This window comes from Pygoscelis adeliae, unplaced genomic scaffold, assembly GCF_000699105.1.
Source record: "Pygoscelis adeliae isolate BGI_AS28 unplaced genomic scaffold, ASM69910v1 Scaffold141, whole genome shotgun sequence".
Taxonomy (NCBI): domain Eukaryota; kingdom Metazoa; phylum Chordata; class Aves; order Sphenisciformes; family Spheniscidae; genus Pygoscelis; species Pygoscelis adeliae.
This window is the reverse complement of record NW_008824231.1, coordinates 2700853-2720652: the sequence shown is the minus strand read 5'-3', so window position 1 is coordinate 2720652 and position 19800 is coordinate 2700853. Positions and strand designations below refer to the sequence as shown.

The 19800-nt window shown below is 43.1% G+C and overlaps 1 protein-coding gene across 1 annotated transcript in view; it reads right to left on the bottom strand.

The window, feature by feature from the left end:
• Positions 1–16447, bottom strand: part of HEPHL1 (hephaestin-like 1) — a 34924-nt gene extending 18477 nt beyond the window's left edge. Inside the window, exons 1-7 of the mRNA XM_009334848.1 lie at positions 16329–16447; positions 6575–6819; positions 5581–5793; positions 3587–3766; positions 2325–2579; positions 1116–1284; positions 255–394 (exon numbers count right to left, since the gene is read on the bottom strand). Of these exons, the coding sequence (XP_009333123.1) occupies positions 255–394; positions 1116–1284; positions 2325–2579; positions 3587–3710 (688 nt within the window). The 5' untranslated portion in view covers positions 3711–3766; positions 5581–5793; positions 6575–6819; positions 16329–16447. The remainder of the gene's footprint in view (positions 1–254; positions 395–1115; positions 1285–2324; positions 2580–3586; positions 3767–5580; positions 5794–6574; positions 6820–16328) is intronic.
• Between the last annotated feature and the right edge of the window lie 3353 nt (positions 16448–19800).

The window sequence follows — 19800 nt, the reverse complement described above, 5'->3', positions numbered from 1 at the left end:
TCATAGAATCATAGAACAGTTGGCCTCGGCCCATTGATCCAGCCTGTCCAGGTCCCTCTGCAGAGCCTTCCTACCCTCGAGCAGATCAACACTCCCACCCAACTTGGTGTCGTCATAGAACTACCATCTGACATGTTTCCATCTAAACAAGAAAGGGCTGACTGGCAGCTTCATGCACAAAATTCCCCTCTGGATCCAAGTGGATCTGCATTCAAACCCGATGTAATGACAGGAGGGGAAAATATTCACTGTACCAAGTATTCCCAGGTGCTTCATGTCCTCTGACCAAATCTTCTTCTTACTGAACGTTGCGTCAGTATATTCCACATAGCGAACTTTCCAGTATTGACCTCCTATTCTGTCAGTCCCTTGTGTGAAATATATTGCAGATTCACTGTGGAATTAACAAAATGGACTGGTTAAATAATTGGAGGTTCAGGCAGAACCATTCATTTTGGATAAAGTTATTACTCCAGACACAGAAGAAATGACCCCCCAAGTTACTAGTTTGCATACACTTTTCTAGCAGACAAAGGGAGATATTACTGGTCTGAATTGCAGTTATAAATTAATTAACAAATGGGCATTCATTGTGCATTAGACTTTCATGTGTTTAACCCCAATTTACTTAAGGAGACATCTATGTCAGCTTACCTCTAACTACCTTGGGGCAAGACCTGTGCCACTACCTGTTCACAATGTGTCTCTAATCCTCGTTAGCTTTCCTGGGAGATACTGTAATACAATTCATCTCATCAGTAATAACAGGGGGGAAAATCTATTCTTATGGCACCTCTGAGATACACCGATTGTAAGTGTGAAAGCTGCCTGAGGAGTCTTGATGTAGGGTCATTAACTTTGTTGAACTTTGCACACCTCACCAGGGCTCACTTTCTCCATGGACTTAATAGAGCAAGATAAGTGCTTCCAGAAGGCAACTCCGAGCATCGCAGTTACGAATCTAACTTCCCAACAAGGTTGTTTAAATACATTCCTCCCTGCCCCTTTCAATTAAAATTAATAACAGTGCAGGACCTAGCCCTGGTGAATCACTGGGGAAGTCTCAACCAGACTCCTGAAATTAAAGCACAACAGGAGAGGACAAGAAAGCTTACCTGCCAGTGGCATTTAAACCCTGCCCAGTGAATTTATCATAACCGTCAGGTCCATAATTCCAGAGCACTTCTTCAGCAGCGATATAATATCTTCTCTTATGACTGAGTGGTGAAGGCCGAGACAGGTTTTTCTGGCAGATCTGAACATCATATAGTGCTTCCATGCCACCTGGGAGGAGAAAGAGTCTGGAGACAGTCCTTGGCCAGCTGTGGAGTCAGCAGTCTCATGGATACAAACGCACATTCAAAACCCTCTAGGAGCTACATGGATTGGAAACAATTACTAGGGTAAATTTCTATTTTTAAAGACTTCCTCTGCCTACGCTGGGCCAGATGCTAGCACCCTTCTCTTGCAAGGTGGTACTTCATGCCACAGGTGAAACCCACTGACATCAATGACACTCTTTAGTGGGCTTATTTACTCAATTCCTTAATCCGGGAAAGGATGGTAGAATGATTTGGGGGGTCAGTGTGCCTCCTGAAGTGTGCAAAATGGCATCATATCCTCTTGACTTTCATTGAAATAGAGGCTGGTTATTACCACACTGAAGATATTTGTTGCTTGCCACAATCAAGTCTGTTTTGCCTGATGCAAATCCCACTGAAATCAATGTGCAAGTTCTTAAAAGTAAAAATTCTCCCAACTCATCTCTGGTATGATAATTATACATTGCCTGCTGTCATGAGACCTAGTTTATGATACATGCTTTCGAGCTGTCGCACCACACAAATATCACAACATCACCATCAAATTCCTTCACGTAAAGGTTTCTGAAAACACTGTTAATTTTTGTCTGATTTCTGTAAAGTAAAAAGCTATGAAGTGTTCAGCTGGCATGATTTGTCTTTACGTGTAAGTACTTATCTACAACAAAAAGTGATGTTGAAGGCTCCTCTCATTGCTCATCAAAATCTCCAGTTTACATAGAAAGTGTGATGTCAGCGCTGGGTCTAGCAAGCCTTCCTCATATGAATTACACAGCTAAGTCATTCATACTAGCTGAAGATTTGGCCCAACATGTATAATTTCCACTGGTGACTAAACTCATATTCATGATGTTTATCTGGTGAAATAGTTCCAAAGTGTTCAGTCAGTCACAAAAAAAGTGTCAAATCCTGCCTCCCCTGGAAACATCTCTCAGTTTTCTTTTCCAAGCGTAATAGAGGCTGGAACTTCTGAAAGGATCAGGGAGATCTATAGCATCGTACCTCGTAAGTGCTCATTAACCTGGCACGTTATCAGCCACCTCCCAGGGTTCCCAGGAGTCATCTCCGCTGTGATGAATGTTGCTGGGAACAGACCGATGACATCTGCCCTCTGGTCTCTGTTAGTGAACGTGTGGCCGTAGAAATACGCAGCGTGGATATCTATCTCGCTTCCCATACCAAACAAGTGCCAGGACATGGAAGTGTCAGCACACATCTCCAAGCCGGGGAGATTGCCATAAATATAACCGTTAATAGCTAAAAACAAAAGTATGAGACTTTATGAGAGGTGAAAGAGAAGTGCCAAGTGCCTCTGACCCATTTCTAAGGATGATCTTTTCCTGGCCCAGAAAAGAAGCTGTCTGAATGTCTACACTGAATAAGGCCCTCACAGGCTCCTTGATGAAGAATAATATTTTTGAACAGCCAGCTTACAGCTCTGGATGATCAAATGGCCCAAATTCTCTGGTTGGGTCTGTGAAAAACTTCCTGGGTGGTATGAAGATATTGCAAAGGCCAAGTCACCACCAAGAAGGCCTGATAATGAGGTTAACTTGTTCTGCAGCTATTTAGCATGTCTGAAACCTATTCCCTCTTATTCTGAGTCATAAGTATACCATTATATGCCAGGCTTAAGCAATTTAGATTTAAAAATTATAATATCAGTCAAATCAGTCTAGTCAGTGCTCTCTTCCTCGGCTTCCACACCTGACAATGTATCAGGACAGTAGGAGAATGAGACTCATATTTTGCAAAATATTTTAGCTCCTAGGCTCCATGAAAGAATCAAAATACAGAGAAATATCTGGATTTAACTTCTTACACCAGATCTCCAAATGGCATAAAGTACTATTGGCCAATGGATCTCTGAAGGGCAGGAGTGGTTGTACCAGCCAGCCCACCATCCACAAGGCCCTTTGAGAAATGCTGGACTCTTCCAATACACACCTCTCAAAGTGCTTTGCAGCCTCCTTTTCGCTTTTCACAGCTGGTCACAGTCACCAAATGGCTTAAATCTGTTGTCTAAGATAAAATGCTAAACAAGTGGCAGAGCTGGCTATAAAAGCCAAATCTCCTTTCTGCAAACCAGGGTGTTGTGCTGTTTTTAGGGAGAGGCTTTTTATCAACACAGCACTTCAACATCCTGACCCATTTCATGCTGACAAAGATAAAGGAGAGATATCACAAGGGACAGGAAGTCCTACTGAAAGGAAAAGAGCCTGGTCACTGCTGTAGGTCACCATTTGCTCAAAAGTCCTGCTCACCATGCATTCGGTTGCTGGTCTGGAAACCTTCATCCTCTTTGTCAACTGTGGCTGGTTCTAAGCAGAAGATATTTATATTCTCATCGAGGTACCAGCTGAAGTTTTCATCTACAATGCTAAACATCAGGGCAAAAGCATTAGCAGCACCAGTCCCTTCTATTGAGGTCTCATCTGCAGTTCCTAAATTGCAAACGAAAAGGAAAGTGCTAAAAAAAGCCTTGAAGGGGATTGAATTTAAAAGTGACAATAACTTTGGAGCACCTGAGGAAATACGGTGCTCTGCCTGTGATCTATAGGGCAGGATGAATCTCAGCTAATTTTCCTCTTCTAAGACATCTTGACACACCCACCCCCCAGCCTTTGAACAGATGAGTGCCTCCAGAAGGCAGTTCATCTCATCTAAGTCAAGCTGATATTTCAGGATCACTTTGATTTGACATAAGCACAAGTAGCTGCCAATATCTGTGGTCCCATTTTCCCCATCTTTGGCCCACTGCACTCAACCCTGCCCTTTGGTCCGTGTTAGCATCTATGTGCCTACGCAGTGAGCCAGGTCAAGAGCCTGATCCATCCAGAAACCAGTGACTTTTTTGCCAATAATTAAGGAGAGGCAAGTGGTAGCCTGCATTTCTGTTGCATCAAGGTGACTGGTGAACCATACCCTCAGAATGGCCGTCTGAATGTGGCTCACTCTCCACAGACTAATGAGGAAACCTCTACAATTACCTACAACTAGATACTTAAATTTAAAAAGGCTGAAGGCAGGATGGATATAATCTATTCAGGTTAAGTTCAGTATCATTATCTGAGTGACCATTTAGGGAACAACCTGAGTCTATAGGAGTGGCAATATTAAGTAGTCTATTATTAACTGTTGGCAGGTTTAGACTTAATCTAATTGTCTGGTCTACTTCTGAACCCATGAAAACTTTTGCTTCTCCTGTATCCTATGGGAGGGAGCCCCAGAGCCTTGCTGTCGGTCTTGTAAGGAGCCACCCACCACTGTTAGACAGAGGGCTACAGCAGTAGCATCATGCAGGTATCCACCTTGATGAATTCAAGACCAAACATGAAGATAACCTGGCCCTTCAGGCTAGGATTGTTTTGAATGTGCTCTCTCCTAACTTCATGTATTATCCCATAGTTATCAGCTCACTTTCACATATTCAGGCAGTTCTGCAGATTTCAAAGGCTTCCCAGGAGAAAAAAAAGTCTGAGACATTTTAATTGTGTGAGTTAAGCTGGAGACCAGGCCTGTCCTTTCCACACTGAAGTCTTTCTCTTCTTCATATATAAAACCTGCTTCACTTATAGTTCTGTATATAAAATCAGGACTGGTTTTGTATTGCGGGAAGTACTGGGAAGAAGTGGCAGAGTTGCACATGTCTTAGGGGGAGAGGGGGATGACGGCTTAGCTGATAGAAGGGAGAGGGCTGGTACATGGTCCCTGATGGCTCCAGTACAAAATTAGCAGACTATAAAGTACATGGGACAGGCTGTCACCTCAGCTGCTCGGCGCACGTTCCCATATGGTTGTGATATACAACTTGTGAGCAAAAATAAATGTATAATCCATACGGGGAAAATGGACAAAGGGTTTCAAATACGTAAATGGCAGTGCTGAAGTCACCCACCCAGCCCTAATTTCATTTCCTGGGCAATGAGTCCTTTGCTCATCCCGAAATGATCCCAGTTTGGGAACATTTGGTTTTGGTCTTGGCCACAACCGGCTGGCCACAGAGCATGCTGCAGTCCCTCCACCAGCCGAGGCAAATCTCTCGTGAAGCCAAAGGGGAGCAGGAAGGGGGTTGTCCCAGAGCTACAATACCTACCCTGGGGTGCTCCTGGAATGGCCCAGCTATTCCTTGCCCCTTTTTATGGGCTATGTAGGGATAGATTCTAGACCATCATGTTTATACCTGTAAGCAAAAATGACTGTTAAGATGCCAAGCTTGGCAGAGGGGCTTGCTTTATCAGTGTTTCTAGCTCAGTACCTTTTTTACAAACCAGCAGTGGCCCAATTAAACCAGTTGCAATATCTCTTGGTGTGTCAATGTGAGAATGGTAAATCCAAGTCAAGCAGTCTGAGTCTGCCAAAGTTGGGGAATAATCTTTCCTTACTGGCCATGTGTATGTGTAATTTCCACCGGGAACAACAAAGTCGTCCTCTTTGCTTTTACCACCAGTTCCATCAGGGTAAAGTGCTCCTAATACATTAAAAGGAAAAAGGAAGCTTTTAGCCCACCCTTAACTGTTTTCCTTAAATAAATGTGTAATTTCTTCTATTTTATCACAGATTTATAAAATAATAACAGTACTCACAAACACAGAATCAGTGAGAAATTGTGAAAAAATTCAGCAGTTCTGGTAAAACCATCAAAAAAATGTTGAGAGTTAAAATCCATTATTTATCAGTAGATAAAGCTTTAAAAATGCATTAACAGGCTCTAATTTTTCCTTGGCTCTTTACTCTCATCAGTCATCTACACATTTTGTCAGCTAACATTGTGTATCTTCTCACAGAAAACTGATGAGAGTAATGAATATAGGCAAATCCATACAGTCCTCTAACCAAAATACACATACAGGTTTGGGATTTTGAAAATTAAATCATGCCTGTTATAGCCCTATAGAGAGGAAAACATTTACTTACAAGAACTCCATCCATTCAAACAGGCTAGAAGTAGAAGGAAGGAGGGAAGATGCTTCGGTGACATAATTCAGGAAAGTAATTCAGGAAAAAAGACCCACCTAACCTGTTTCAGTACTGGATTTATCCCAGGTGTCGAAGGTTTGTGGCAAAAAGTTTTAAGAGACGAAGCTGTTCCTGTTTTTAGTCATCAGCTGCAATTACTGATGAGTTTATGAGAGGGTGATCTAAAGTCCTCTGATGTCAATGGCCAGAACAATAAATACTTGGACAATTTTTTAGCTGTGACATTAGCTACTCCAGGGGAAAAGGAGAGGAAAAGGCAAACCAGCTTTTACCTTCAGAGTCCTTGTCATAGAAGACCCCGTGCGGATGCACAGAGTATGGGCGGGAAGCAAAGTTTTTTAGATGGACGATAAAGACATCCTCTTCTTCTGCCTTCAGGACTGGCCCAAGGAACCCCAGCCAGGCTGCTTTGGGAATCTCCTGGGAGTAAGTGTCATCTGTGAATTGCCTAAAAATAGCCTTTTTGTACACACGTCCTATCCGGTTGGCTCCTCTTGTTGCATACACACTTGCAAATCTAGTGTTGGGAAGGGAAAATAATTTAGAGACAAAAAAACCTCCTTTAAGAGTTGATCAAATAACTGGTGCTTGCAGTGCAGATAAATAGTTCCCTGGGACATATGACATAGTTGGTGGAATAAAAGCTGAGGAGTAAACCTGGACAGCACTAGCAGTGTCCAAGCCCCTTTCTGTACAGTAACAGTCATCCTACTCGCAGGTCCGGTCTTTAGCACAGTTACTGCAAGTCTCCACTTGAGGACCAGCCACTCAGGCCTTTCTGTACAGTTTTAGCAGCTTCCCCCTCTTTTGAAGGTTTGAAACCTCACATCTGAAAGCATGACTGTTCAGAAGGAAAAGAAAACCAAATTAAGTTTTTTTCAAAAGCCAGTAAGAGCGATTCTAATCAACTAGTTTGACACCCTAGAAGAGTAGCATGAAATGCATCATTTCTACATTCCAGAGTCTATGTTTATAGCAACTTCAAGTGATGGAGAACCCACCATATGGTCAGTGGTTGACATGCTATAGCTATTAAATACCTGTTCCCTTCGAATCCTGAATTGCATTCGTAGTCTAATACCATTTAGCTCCACACTCCAACCACTGGTTCCCATCAAGCCCTCTCTTAGATCAAAGAAGCCACATACCATCAAGAGCTTCTTCTCTATGCAGGCACTTGCATAAGTTTTAATTAATTGACTAAATTGCCTCTTACCCTTCTTCTGGACAAACGAAGTACACTGACATTCTTCATGCCACAAACCTTTCCCGAAGCTCTTTTCTGAAAGCCTTCCAATATTTCTCTATCTCTTTTGAAGTCTGAACACAAGAACTTCACACAATAGGAAAATAATATTCCAGCTAAAGCCAGAGGTGCTCCCAGTCAATATTTCTTACACAAATGGGAATTAGTTTTGCCCTTTTAACTATAACATCATAGTGGCAACCCATGTTCATCCCATCTGTTATGATATAAAAATCTTTTTTTACTTCTCTCCAGGTTACAGCTGACAAGTGTGATACATATTCTTCATCCCTAAATATCCCACACAAAGAGAGTAGAAATGAACCCCTTTGCTATACAACCAGGAGTGGACTGTATGACCAATTTCACCATAGTTGACTGTTCCATGAGTTTTTGCATCCACTGAAGATTGTTTGAACTTTCATGCTTCCTAACAAACTCATAAAAAAGCAGAGCTAAATTTTCCTGAAGTATCACTGGCAGAAATATAGCAATTTCATATTTATAGTGAGTTTTTGTGACTGGCCAGTTCACCTACTTGAACCCAGTTTGTTTAGGTGCTTTTGTGCAGTGCCAGCAACCTAAGTGTTGGATGTCACATGAGTTGAAAGGTATGATTTGCTATAATTTCTTCACCGTAAGATCCACTACTCCCCCTTTTCAAGCCATCTCTGCTTGACACCATAACTCACAACATCCCCCATCCGTGGTCATTACACCTCCATGGCCACTGTCTAAACCAGATCCCTGAAGTGATCCAGATATAAAAGCCTCCAAAAAGAACGCTTTTTCATTTGAAAAATGTGCTTTATAACAAGCCAAGAGCTATTTTGGCACAAATGAAAATGTTGCCAATGATACTGCTGTGGCAGAAACAGTTGGCTAGGATGGAGGGGAAGGGACAGAAGCTTCTCGATCTGCTTCTTCACAGAATAATGTATGTCAGATAAATACACCCCAAAAGCATGGTTAAGGAACGAGTTGCCAAGAAGTCTGGCAACTCCTGGCACAGCAAGACCTGGCAAGTCACACCACACTCACCGGGGAGAAGATACCTTCCACTGCCTGGGGTTAAGAGCTGCTACAAGAGCCCTTACCACAGAGTAGTACGTGGTGTCAGTAGCAGTGCAGTGTAAATGCACGTGCTTCCTTACCTCATGGCAAGGTATTCATGTGGCTATGCCCTAATTCTAATTATAAATTGATTTTTAAAATGATTTATAAGAAATTTTCTCTAGAAAAAAATCAAATAGATTTTTTTTCAGAAAGTACTTATTTTCAGGAGATATTTTTCAGCAGATTTTTTTTCATTTTCATCAGCCATCAAATATTTTAAATGAGGTACTGCAGTGGCATCATGCTTTCCTGTGGTGACAGCGCCCTTATGCCCTTGGCTTTCTGGCCAGACAACATTGCACACTCTCCCATAACTTCACACCCCTGGGACACACTGTCTCTCTTGCAGAAGGAATCATAGAATCATAGAATCATAGAATCATTAAGGTTGGAAGAGACCTCCAAGATCATCGAGTCCAACCGTCAACACCACCATGCCTATTAAACCATGTCCCTAAGCGCCTCATCTACCCGTCTTTTAAATACTTCCAGGGATGGTGACTCAACCACTTCCCTGGGCAGCCTGGTCCAATGTTTAACCACTCTTTCAGTAAAGAAATTTTTACAGGAGAACTGTACCCCAGAAAAATGCACTTCTTGATCAGGCTTTGTCAGATGCTTGACATGAGCCTAACTCCTTTAAATGCATAGATCAGGGATCCCAAAATCCAGTTAGGTATTGAGGTTCAAGAAATCACCTTGAGAAAACCTGTAGGTTTAGGCACCAGAGACTTCCTCAGTGCCTAAAGCCATGCTGTAGCATCTCTGTTGGCTAGATCTGTGCCTGTCTCCTACTTAAAGCCATCTAGGAGTCAGGAAAAGAAGTCTTTTTTAGTGCTAGCTTTCTGAAAAGAGGCCCATTCAAATTCTCCACCTGTTCAGAGCTGCAAAGCCCACTGTCAGTGCAATGGGTATCAGCTGCAGCCAGTCACAACGTAGGTGATGCTCTTCTATGCAGGGCATCAAGCAACGCAAGAGTCATGGAGCCAGAAAGGGATCACAGCATGAAAAGAGCAACCTGGCCTCTTGGCCCTGGTTAATTATGGGGTTTGTTTAATCGTTGTCCAAAAGAAAACAACCAATCAACTCTGGGAGACAAATCCTACATGCCACTGATGCCCTTGCCGTTGCATTACAGACTCAGGCTCTTTCATAGCTTCTTTTCCTTCTAGATCCACACACTCCAAAGGGCAGAAGAGTTTCCTACCCAAAATGCCCTGATGTTTGGGAGTTTCTTGGAATGCAGACACTTCAGCCTCACTCCTCCTTCTGTCTGAGAGGGGTAGAGCCCAGTTCTTCCACCTATACAGAGACATGTATTTTCAGCACATTCTTTTGGTTGCCCTCAGTACCCGAGAACAGAGCACACTGATTGTTGTGAGTCCCACTCTAGGTGTCCACGCTGCCCCATTTCATCCAGGAGGACTTTTGGGTGCCCACCTCAGCCTTGCAAGTGGCTGGTAGCTCTGTGCCTCTTTACAAGTGTTGCTGTGCTGCACATTACAGTGCTTAAAGTCCTTTGCAGAAAGACTACCCACACTGGAGCTAATGGTATCAGCCATAGGAAGCTCATAGAAAGGATGCATGGTTGTGAGTGGCTTCTCCTCCGTGCTCCCAAGTGCCTGGATCATGGGCATGTGGCCACACTGTGGGGCTGGTACCTCTACCCAGTGCCACAGTGCACCCAGTGGATGTGTCGGAGGGAGCTGGCACAGGCTCAGTGCCACGGCCCCTGCTGCTCCATCAGTGGGACACAGAGGTTTTCCCTCTGTCCCTCTTCTTTCTTTCAGTGAGAGCTTCTTCTCAGTGCTCCATGAAGTCACTTCTGCCAGTGCCATTCGTACCAGCACATCTCCCACCCCGCAGTTCCTTACCACCCATGTTCAGAATCCCTTGGAGATTTTCTCGGCTTCAGGATAGTGTCCTACTGACCTTTTATCTCCTGTCTTTGACAACAGTTCTCAAACACCATTCCCTGTCTTCTTTTGATGGTGTCTGCTTCCTTGGGAAACATTTCACATTTTCAGTCACTGAGTTAAACATCCCCTTCAACTGCATCTCCTGTTTCATTCTTTCCCACCTTCTGACTTTCCACTATGTCATTGCAGCAGTGGCTTCTCCAAATGCTGTAATGGTTAAACACATCCAATTCTCTGAATCTGCCTTTGCCTCTTCCTCTTCCAGTGGTCGCAATGTGCCTATTCTACTGGGCACCTCCTGCCAAAATGTCTCCTATCTGTCATTCCTCCCTTGTCACAAGAAAACAAACCTCTCCCCTGCTTCTTCATGCTCCCCTGCTCACTTCAAACTGCTTCATCCTCCTAGTGGCTTTGTGATACCACTTCCTGAACCTCTTCCATCTTTCCGATCTTGTGCAGGTGTAAAAGCTGCTCTTCTAAATCTTTACTATCTCCCTGCAACTCAGTTGTCAGGCTGCACTTCATGTGCAGAAAGTTGTGATGATCAGCCAGTACCACTCCTTATAGGAAAGGGGAATACTCCATTCTCTGGAGCTGTACCCATGCAAGCTTCCTAAATTCCCTCCTTCATATCCTCCGCTCAGGCCAGTCTTGAGGTTATATGTAGAGGTAAGCAGGCTTGTGAATCAGGGGATAAAAAATCTTCTTCAAACTAAGAAAACCTGTGCCTGATTTCATTTTGCCTTGACCACTCTCAGCAGTTCTTAAGCTCCAAGAAAAGTTGGCAATGCATACGAGTGGGACAGGGAGTTATCAATAGGGAATTAGCTCTAATTCCTTAAAATAAGTATTAACATAATTACAGACATCCATCTCCCTGCAATGATGAGCACTACGACTCTTCCAAATGATAGAAAGAGTAAAACAAGGGTGTCATGTAGATTCTACTTCAAATCAAGACTAGACATGCAGATAATCTGCCATCTCAGGGTAGGACCACGAGTTAGGGTAGGACCATGAGTTAAATGTAATTTCTACACCTATTTCTTTTATCACACAGAAAAAGTATTTTGCCAACATTTTTACCATGTTTATGTTACCTTTGATCTTAAGAAACAGAGCTACAACTTAACAGAGGATATTTTTTTCAAGAGGTGCTTACATGAGTACTATGTTACAGTGTGCAGTAAGAAATGGAAAGAGCTACATGTTGTGCATGGCCAAACAAACAGCTCCTCAGTAGACTGGAGCCAGATCCCTCGCTGACACAGTTTCGAAGCCTGCTGAGTTTGTTTGCCGCTGTAATCCACGCTGAAAAATCAGCACTTCGAATAACTACCAGATGTGGAGTCCCAAATTTTCTCCTGCGGTTAACATGCCCAATAGCCACTGTACACTCCTGGGTGCAACGGTAGGCAAATGCAAACTTTATTTTATAACCATTGTTCTACTAAAGTCCCATAGATTTTACACTGACAACCATTTAAACAACTATCTTTATGGGTTTGTTCCCTAAAATCTGTTGGTGGTGAAACCTTCCTTACTCTCTACCCTCTTCACATACTCTATGTCTGGGTTTATAACAGTTTATTTTTCCTCAGAGTTCCCTATTTTTGCTGTGGCTGGAGTAAGCCAGGACATTGCCCATGGCTCCAGGCTGCCCCATCATTTTAGCCCCTGGGTCATGTAATCTGTTCGCGGTAACCCTCTGCCAAACCATGAGTCTTGTGCTAAGGCCAATGCAACATCTGTGCTAGAGGGATGGCCAGTGGAGGGGGACCAGCGGTGCCAACTCATATTTGTAGATGGTGCCCTGACCACAAAGCATCAAACAACAAAGTTGTGTGTCCTCAAAAGAGAGAGACACAATGTCCTCAAAGGATGTTTTAGGCCTTTTCTGACCCACACAAGCCACAGAAAAGGTCAATCAAACCCATAAAATCTTAGACAAAGCTCTGAGTTGTCGCTGGTTAAGTGTGGCTGTAATGGTTTCTCTCCTAGAATAAACTTCTGCTTCCCCTGAAGTCAATAACAAAACTCCTCTCAGGCTTCATTAGAGCCAGGATTTCACCTTGAATGCCCTTTTGATGTTGACCCTTCCCACAACGATCATCTCCACTGATGCAATTGGGTCATTTGGCCGCGAGACGACTCAGCCATTAGTTTAGCATCTGTGACGACAGTTTCACTGTCATTTATCTGGGTGGGATCTCCTCATAGGCAAATTGCACAAATTGTGTTTGATGCTGTGGTAACAAAAAACACCCGTTAGTGTTGGTGGGTGCAAGACTTGGCCCAGATAAATGTAGGATTGGTGGCCTAAAGAGAAGGGATGAGCTGTTACATCAGGCAAAACTTAATAACATCTACCACCAGCAGAGCAAGATTTAAGTGTCCATCATATAAACTAGTACCAAATTAATTTAAAGGGGTTATCAACCAAACTCTAATCCTGAGGGCTGAGCCACAGTAGGGAGGGAAAGACTGATGTATGTCAAGCCGCAACACCTAGGTGTATTTTTCTCTTGAAAGGCCGTTGCCTATGTGACCACTAAAGGGAACGGGCAATGTCTGAGCTCACCTTCCTACTGCAGCAATATTCATGCCCTAACCCACAAAATCTCACTGGGATCTGCAGCACGTCCAGCAGCACTGACAGCACCTTGCACCCTGTGTGTCCAGTCCACCATGGTTTAATGATGTCAACTCTTTCACCAGTTAAATCAGGTGGGAGGGGATGCTGAACATCTTCCCAGCTCACCTATATTCAGTGGCCATAATTTGGATCTGTGATTTCCAAAGTCCTGCGTGCTTCAGAAAATGTCAGCTTAATTTTCAAAGGAAGAACCGAGAGTGAAATGTCTTGGTTTCATTCATAACGCTCCAAATTACGAGAACTAGTGGAACAGCTCAAGGCTTCAAGTAGACAAGACAAATGGCAGAGGCAAACAGCCTCATTACTTTCTTTACATAAGAAGCACTGATGCACAGCAAGATACTTGCTCTGTGCAAGCAGCAGGCTGGCCCTTGAGCACTGCAGCAACACAAGGCGTAATAAAAATTAACATCGAAGCAGAATAGTTATATTAACACAGGGCTACATTTGGGTTAATCAGCTCTGATGAGAGGCAGCCTTTTCAGCTCACACCCAGGGAGGTGCTGATGCGGCTCTATGGCTCCTGGATTGGGAGGCAGCTCACTCAGCACCAGAACAGCGGGAACTGAGCAGTGTAGCCATGCCTGGTGCCAGAACCAGCTCACCTGATTTCCAGGCCCATGCCTCAGCGACCGAAGTCTCCTTTTTCCTCTTTACTCTTAAAAACTGAAGGCTGAGAAAGGTATTATTGACTTTGGCACAACATTGAAAATCATCTCTTAAATCTCACTATCTGATCTAGGTAATGTAACACTTTCCATTACACACTTGCTAATTCAGCATTTTTATTAAGTAGTGAAGAATAAGTGGTTTTGATTATATCTCTGTGGGCTAGCTGGAATCAAAGCGAGCATTCCTTTATGTGTATGCACTGACTCTTTTAAAGATAATCAGTTTGTCTGCAACCTCTTTATCTTCACTTCCATATCAATAAAACTGGGATAGTGCCCCATCAGATGGCTGCTGTGAGGATGCATCACAAGGTGAGAAGTGCTAGGCTCAGCGAGCCCGAGTGTTGCTGCTTGCAGAACACAGCTGGCTCAAAATGCATTTCTGTCTCTACCTAGGAACTGATCCTTAAACTTTATTTATGGAACTATGTTTTTTATAATATCTGTAGGAACCAATTAATTAGCTGAAAAGTAACCCATTAGTATACTGCTTTAAATTTACATTAGAAGTTATCCTGAAGAGTTAAATAGTCAAAATAAGCTATTACTGGTTCACTACTTAGTCCACATGCTTATGCAGACACACTATTATTCCAGAATACAGCACTTTATTGTGGCTCAATCCAATACAGTTTGGAAATGGAGTAAACTAGTTGCAGGAATCGCTTTATTATTCTGCAGTAGAAGTCTTCATGTAGGGAGCTCATTACAGACAGCTCCCCGGCTTTGAACGTATAGTCTACCTTAAAATCCAAATTACATTTCCTCTGTCGGTAAACCCTTTGGAATTAACATTCTGTAATTATTACTTTACAGCGATGACTGAAGACATAAGCTATCATCCCGCCCTGTCGTGCCATGTAAAAGGCATCACATTTATGTCACAGACTTTAAAGTAAATGTGCCACTTGATGTTCACAGAACACAAAGTGCAGACAGCCTTAAAAGTACAATTTACAGAACAGATTCCAAGTCTCTCTGCAGTATCTGGTGTGGATTTATAGGTACCTGCCCTTCACTTAAAGCTGAGCTATTTTTAGTGAGAGGTCTTCAAGGTTAGGGAGCAGAGGAAGTTATCCTCTGCTAAAAAGAATAGGGAAGTGAGAAATTCAAGTGTTTAACACAACTGAAGAATAACCTTTCCAGCAAAGCCTGTTTTCATGGGCTGGGAACAAACTATTACCCTGAATTTTACCTATAAAGGTAACACCTATTGACTTGGATGCTCTTTGGGACCTCCAGTTGTTAAGAGCATAAGTGTAAGTTTGTGTTGAAAAATAAAACTCTTTCTTGCCTCCTGCTTGTGGCAAAATAATTTCCTTATGAAATCCAACTGAGAGTGACTCTGAAATTACCAGCCACTGGAGAAAAGTCTGGCATTGCTTGGGATTTCCTGAAAAATCAGAAAGAACATTTCCATTTCTAACTCCCGGGATACAGCATCCAGCTCCCAGTGTGCCTCCAGACCTGGTATGGACACCAGGACCTCCTCACTCGCTTACAGCTCCCACCCCAACCCCAAGCCTAGACTCAGAGGAAGGACCCCCAAACTATCTCTAGGGTGTCAAAGATATCAATGAAATCTTAAAAATACTCCCACGCATGTTTGAAGCCCACGCCATAGAGAGGCACCAAGGGTCTGTGCCATACCCATCCGATGCCCAGGCCAGCTCTCCCGGTGTGGGAGGGACACGCAGCCAACCCCAGCAGTGTGGGCATGAGAATGGATGCCTGTTTTCCTCTGGCCAAGGCACAATTCATCAAAGTGTTTACCTACGCACTCCAGTTTCAGCACGGGTGATCACCAGGACTTCAGCGTGACCATTCGCTGTTGTATATTTAAGCACTTATCTAAAAATATTTCCTAAATGGAGGTCTCCACAGTTGCACACATTGCAGGGATATATGGACCATCTAATTGTATCTCATTCGTAGGTACTATACACATCTGAATTCTACAATGTCATACCAAGCCCCCCAACTTTTATCGTCTCACAGAGAGAAAACTTACAATCTTTTGCCAGTTAAATAGACTTCTATGTCTTATAGCAAAGAGCTGTGCTTGATTATAGCAAAGTTGCAGTTTGCCTTTGGACAAGTCCCAGAAATACCTGCATCTCCATGAAACACACACAGGGGATTTTGAAGCCACTACCTGACACTTTTTTGAGAAATATCAGTTCCTTAACGTCACCTTCAAATACACACTATCACCTTGCTTAATCAACCACAATGGAAGAGAAATCAACCAAAGTCTACTCTTGCCTTGAAGCTGAAATCCTGCCTATGACAACATCATTGGAAGAAAAACAAGAAAAAGGCCATCTTAAGACATTTACAGCAACATTAACCACTTTAGTCAATTTTCTTTGGAGCTGTGAATACATCTCAAATTTATCAGAGACCCTGGTGACTTACTTGTCCTCTAAGAGGTTTTGTCCCGTGATCAGATTTTTCCCAGATGGTGCATAGTCCCAGTTCTCTTCCACAATCCCGAGGTAATAGGTTCTGGTCTTTGCTTCCACCACTGCAAACAGCCAGAGGAACCCAAGAGCGTGAAGGTAGCCACCACGCTGCGCGGGAGGCATTTGTAATTGTGATTGCAAGGCTGGCAACGGGCAGGCAGCAGCAGGATGCACCACAGAGAACTCACCCCTCCCTCCCAGCTCTCGACAAGTTATAAATAAGGAATGGACAGAGCAAAGCTCCTCCTTTTCAGCAGGTAGGACTGGGATAGGTAGAGAGCCCAGCTATGCAGAGCAGGGCTAGGGAGGAGGTTGCTACCATGGCAGGACCTTTGCCAATCCTTTGGTGAATGCATAAATTGCTCACTTACCTGTCCAGCCTAGAGCCAGTTGGTGTTTTTTGGAAGTTTGGATGCTTTTTTGTCCTCCTTTTGCCAGACTAGGTGGTATGGCATATTGGAGCAGCTTTTTCTTGGTCTTTTTGCCATCCCTGTCAAAACCCTTTTTTTTTTTTTTAGTTTTAATTTAACTCCTTTATCATGTCTGAGATTTCTAAAGCTAGCATCTTGCTGCCTTTGTTTTTTTTTCAATGGCATAACACTAGTTTACAAACCAGCATTATCAGAGAGAGAGAGAGAATTCTCCAGTACCTCTCCAATTTCTAGGATTTTCTGACCCATTTATTAAGATGGCAAGTGATCTGAATGTATTCACTTTTAGAATGCCCAAAATGAGGCCTCTTTTTACAAACATTTCTAGAAATTAGAGCCCTTGTAAAGTCTTTCCATTTGGACACCTAAGAATTGAGGCACACAAAGATCACCCTTTTATTAAACTTGGTAATTAACATGTCCACACAGCTCTCTAGAAAATCAGTCTCTCCCTTTATAGCTTAACTTCCTCTAAGACGACATCTCTACTACCATCTTGGCAAAGTGTAAACCTGTATGAGTATGAATTGATAGGATATTCTAAACCATTTAGGTAACATCCCCTAGATGGCAAGACACTCTGCAGAATCATACTGCTCTCTTACTCGTTTTTAACGGACTAAAGACATTAAAAAGTTGCAGTTCTGGAATACAGCATTACACTTGAGACCCATTGCCAGGTTTAACAGTTGTGAAATTCCCCTTTCAGCTCCAGAACCATCTGACCTCTTCCTGTTGAAGCTAATGGTTACTCGTGGATAGGGGTGTAAGAGGCTTCTCAAATGAATTTGGTAGCCACAGGTTTAACTTCATCAGTCAAAACCTAGCTCAGTGATATGAATGTTTTTATGTGGCATTTGCATGAGGTTCACCCTCTGGCACGCAACAGAGACAGCTACACATACGGTCAGCTGTGCTGAATGCCCCACCATCACTGGTGTGCAGGTGGCTCTGAAGTCACACACAGAATTCGAAAAGCAGGTGGGGTTCACAGCGTCCCAGCCTCCAGCCACCTGGACCGTGGTGAGTCTCATCTAAATTCAGGCACAAAGCACACAGACACACAGAGTATCTCACTAAAGAAGCTTTTGGTTTCTTAAGGCTATTCATTGCATCTCTTTAGCTGCGAGGACTGAAAGCCCAGTATACGTGGGTAAGGATACGGTCAGACAGTTGCAAATGGTCAGCTTAACATAGCTGTAAAAGCAAGAGTCCCTCAGCTGTAAGCTGCTCTCTGATACATGCTGATGTTCATTTTCTCAAGTCAGTTAATTGATGAACAATGAGAAGGAGAAGAAGTGATAGGACAATACAGGTGTTGTACAAAGAGAGATCCTGATCCTCAGAAGCGGGACCCACAGACTTCCTGATAACCCTGAAGACCTTGCTCGTCTCTTCATTCTTCTGCTGCAAACCCCACACTGCCCAACCTCTTGGCATCTCACATCAATCTATGTCCTCTCTTTCAAAATACCAATAGTTAAAAATCATCTTCCTTTTCCACTGCTTTGTTGTGTCACTCAGTTACTTAAATGATGCCAACTAATAGTACTGTGGTTCCAAAAGGCATAATCAGAAAGCAAAAGAAAAGACAATGACTGCAGGACAGGCAGAGGCTTTGCCAGCCAGTGGCACAGCTATCAAACATGCAGCTGTGGTGGGACCGACGAGCCAGCTGGTGGGCTATGAAGCTGTGAAAAGGCCAAGGTGGCCTTTTAACAGGTTAGCAGAGTCCCACTGTGATCTTTGCACAAGGCCTGGGACCCTGCAGCCTCCTGCAGTGAATACTTCCCTTGCCCAGAGTAGCTGTCCTGAGCCAAGGCAAACTACGAGCTTTATCTCCTGTCACTCAAACACCTGAGTTTACAGAACTGGGTACCTGCTGTGCAAATGTTCATTGTTATAACATATGAACATTTGCATTTGACTAGGAAATATGTTTATTTGGAGGGTCACATGCAATTTGAATGAGATTGTGGAGAGCTCAATTGCTTACATCAGCCATTTCCATGACATGAGACATATTTAAAGACCAGGTACGGTTTTGCTATGACCTTCTGCCTGTTTTCTTTTTTTGTAACTAAAGAATTCTGTTATATGTTTAACATAAATCTATATATATGTGGACTCATATAACTCAAGTGCACTGAGCTAATGGGGAATAGGAAGGGGGAGTGTCCAGTTCTGAGCTGGCACCCGACAGCGCTATAGTCATTTAAATAATAATAGTCCTATGCCCTAGTTTTTCTATTGCTTCTCATGTGCCCAGGATTGGGTCCTGGTTGCTTTCTTGCTAGAATAACTATTCAAAATTCAAATACAAAGGTAATTTCTTTGTCTATTACCGCAAAAATTATTTGTGTAACAGGAATAATGTGTGGGCATTAGCACCCTATATCAGCAATGTGTTGTAAGTCTGGTAAACGCCTTAGCTTGGCTTCAGCGTTTACTAGATCTGGCAACTTGTATACCCTTTGCATCCACACATTAACACTTAATTACCTTGTCACATCATTAAACCCAGGCACATTTACATTCCGGAGAGGTGCTCTGAGCATGACTCAGAAAAAGATGAAAGAACAGCCGTTTTGCCCTTGCATCAGGAAAATTTCTGGAAGCTCCCCTCCGGCAGTGAGGTAATGGGATTAAGTTTGTCCCTTTGTTCAGGATCCTTTCAGCAAAAGGGTTGGATACTGGTTCCTCTGAGGCTTTCTGTTCCTCTGAAGGCTAAAATTAGTGCTTGGCTGGGTTTCGAAGTTTTGTAATGAGAAGCAATGTTCATAGGTCTGAAGGGCGAACATCTTGAGCGCCGGTTTGTGAATGAGCCCTGAAACATCACCAATGGAGCTTTCTTTTTAAGTACATCAGGAATGATTGCAATAATTAGCTTAAGCTAATCCACTAAAGCCCAGATTTGTGCCAACTAATGCTAGTGAATTAACTAGAATACGTAAGTTAGTTAACCTGGCAATGGCCATAAGGTCAATGAAGAGA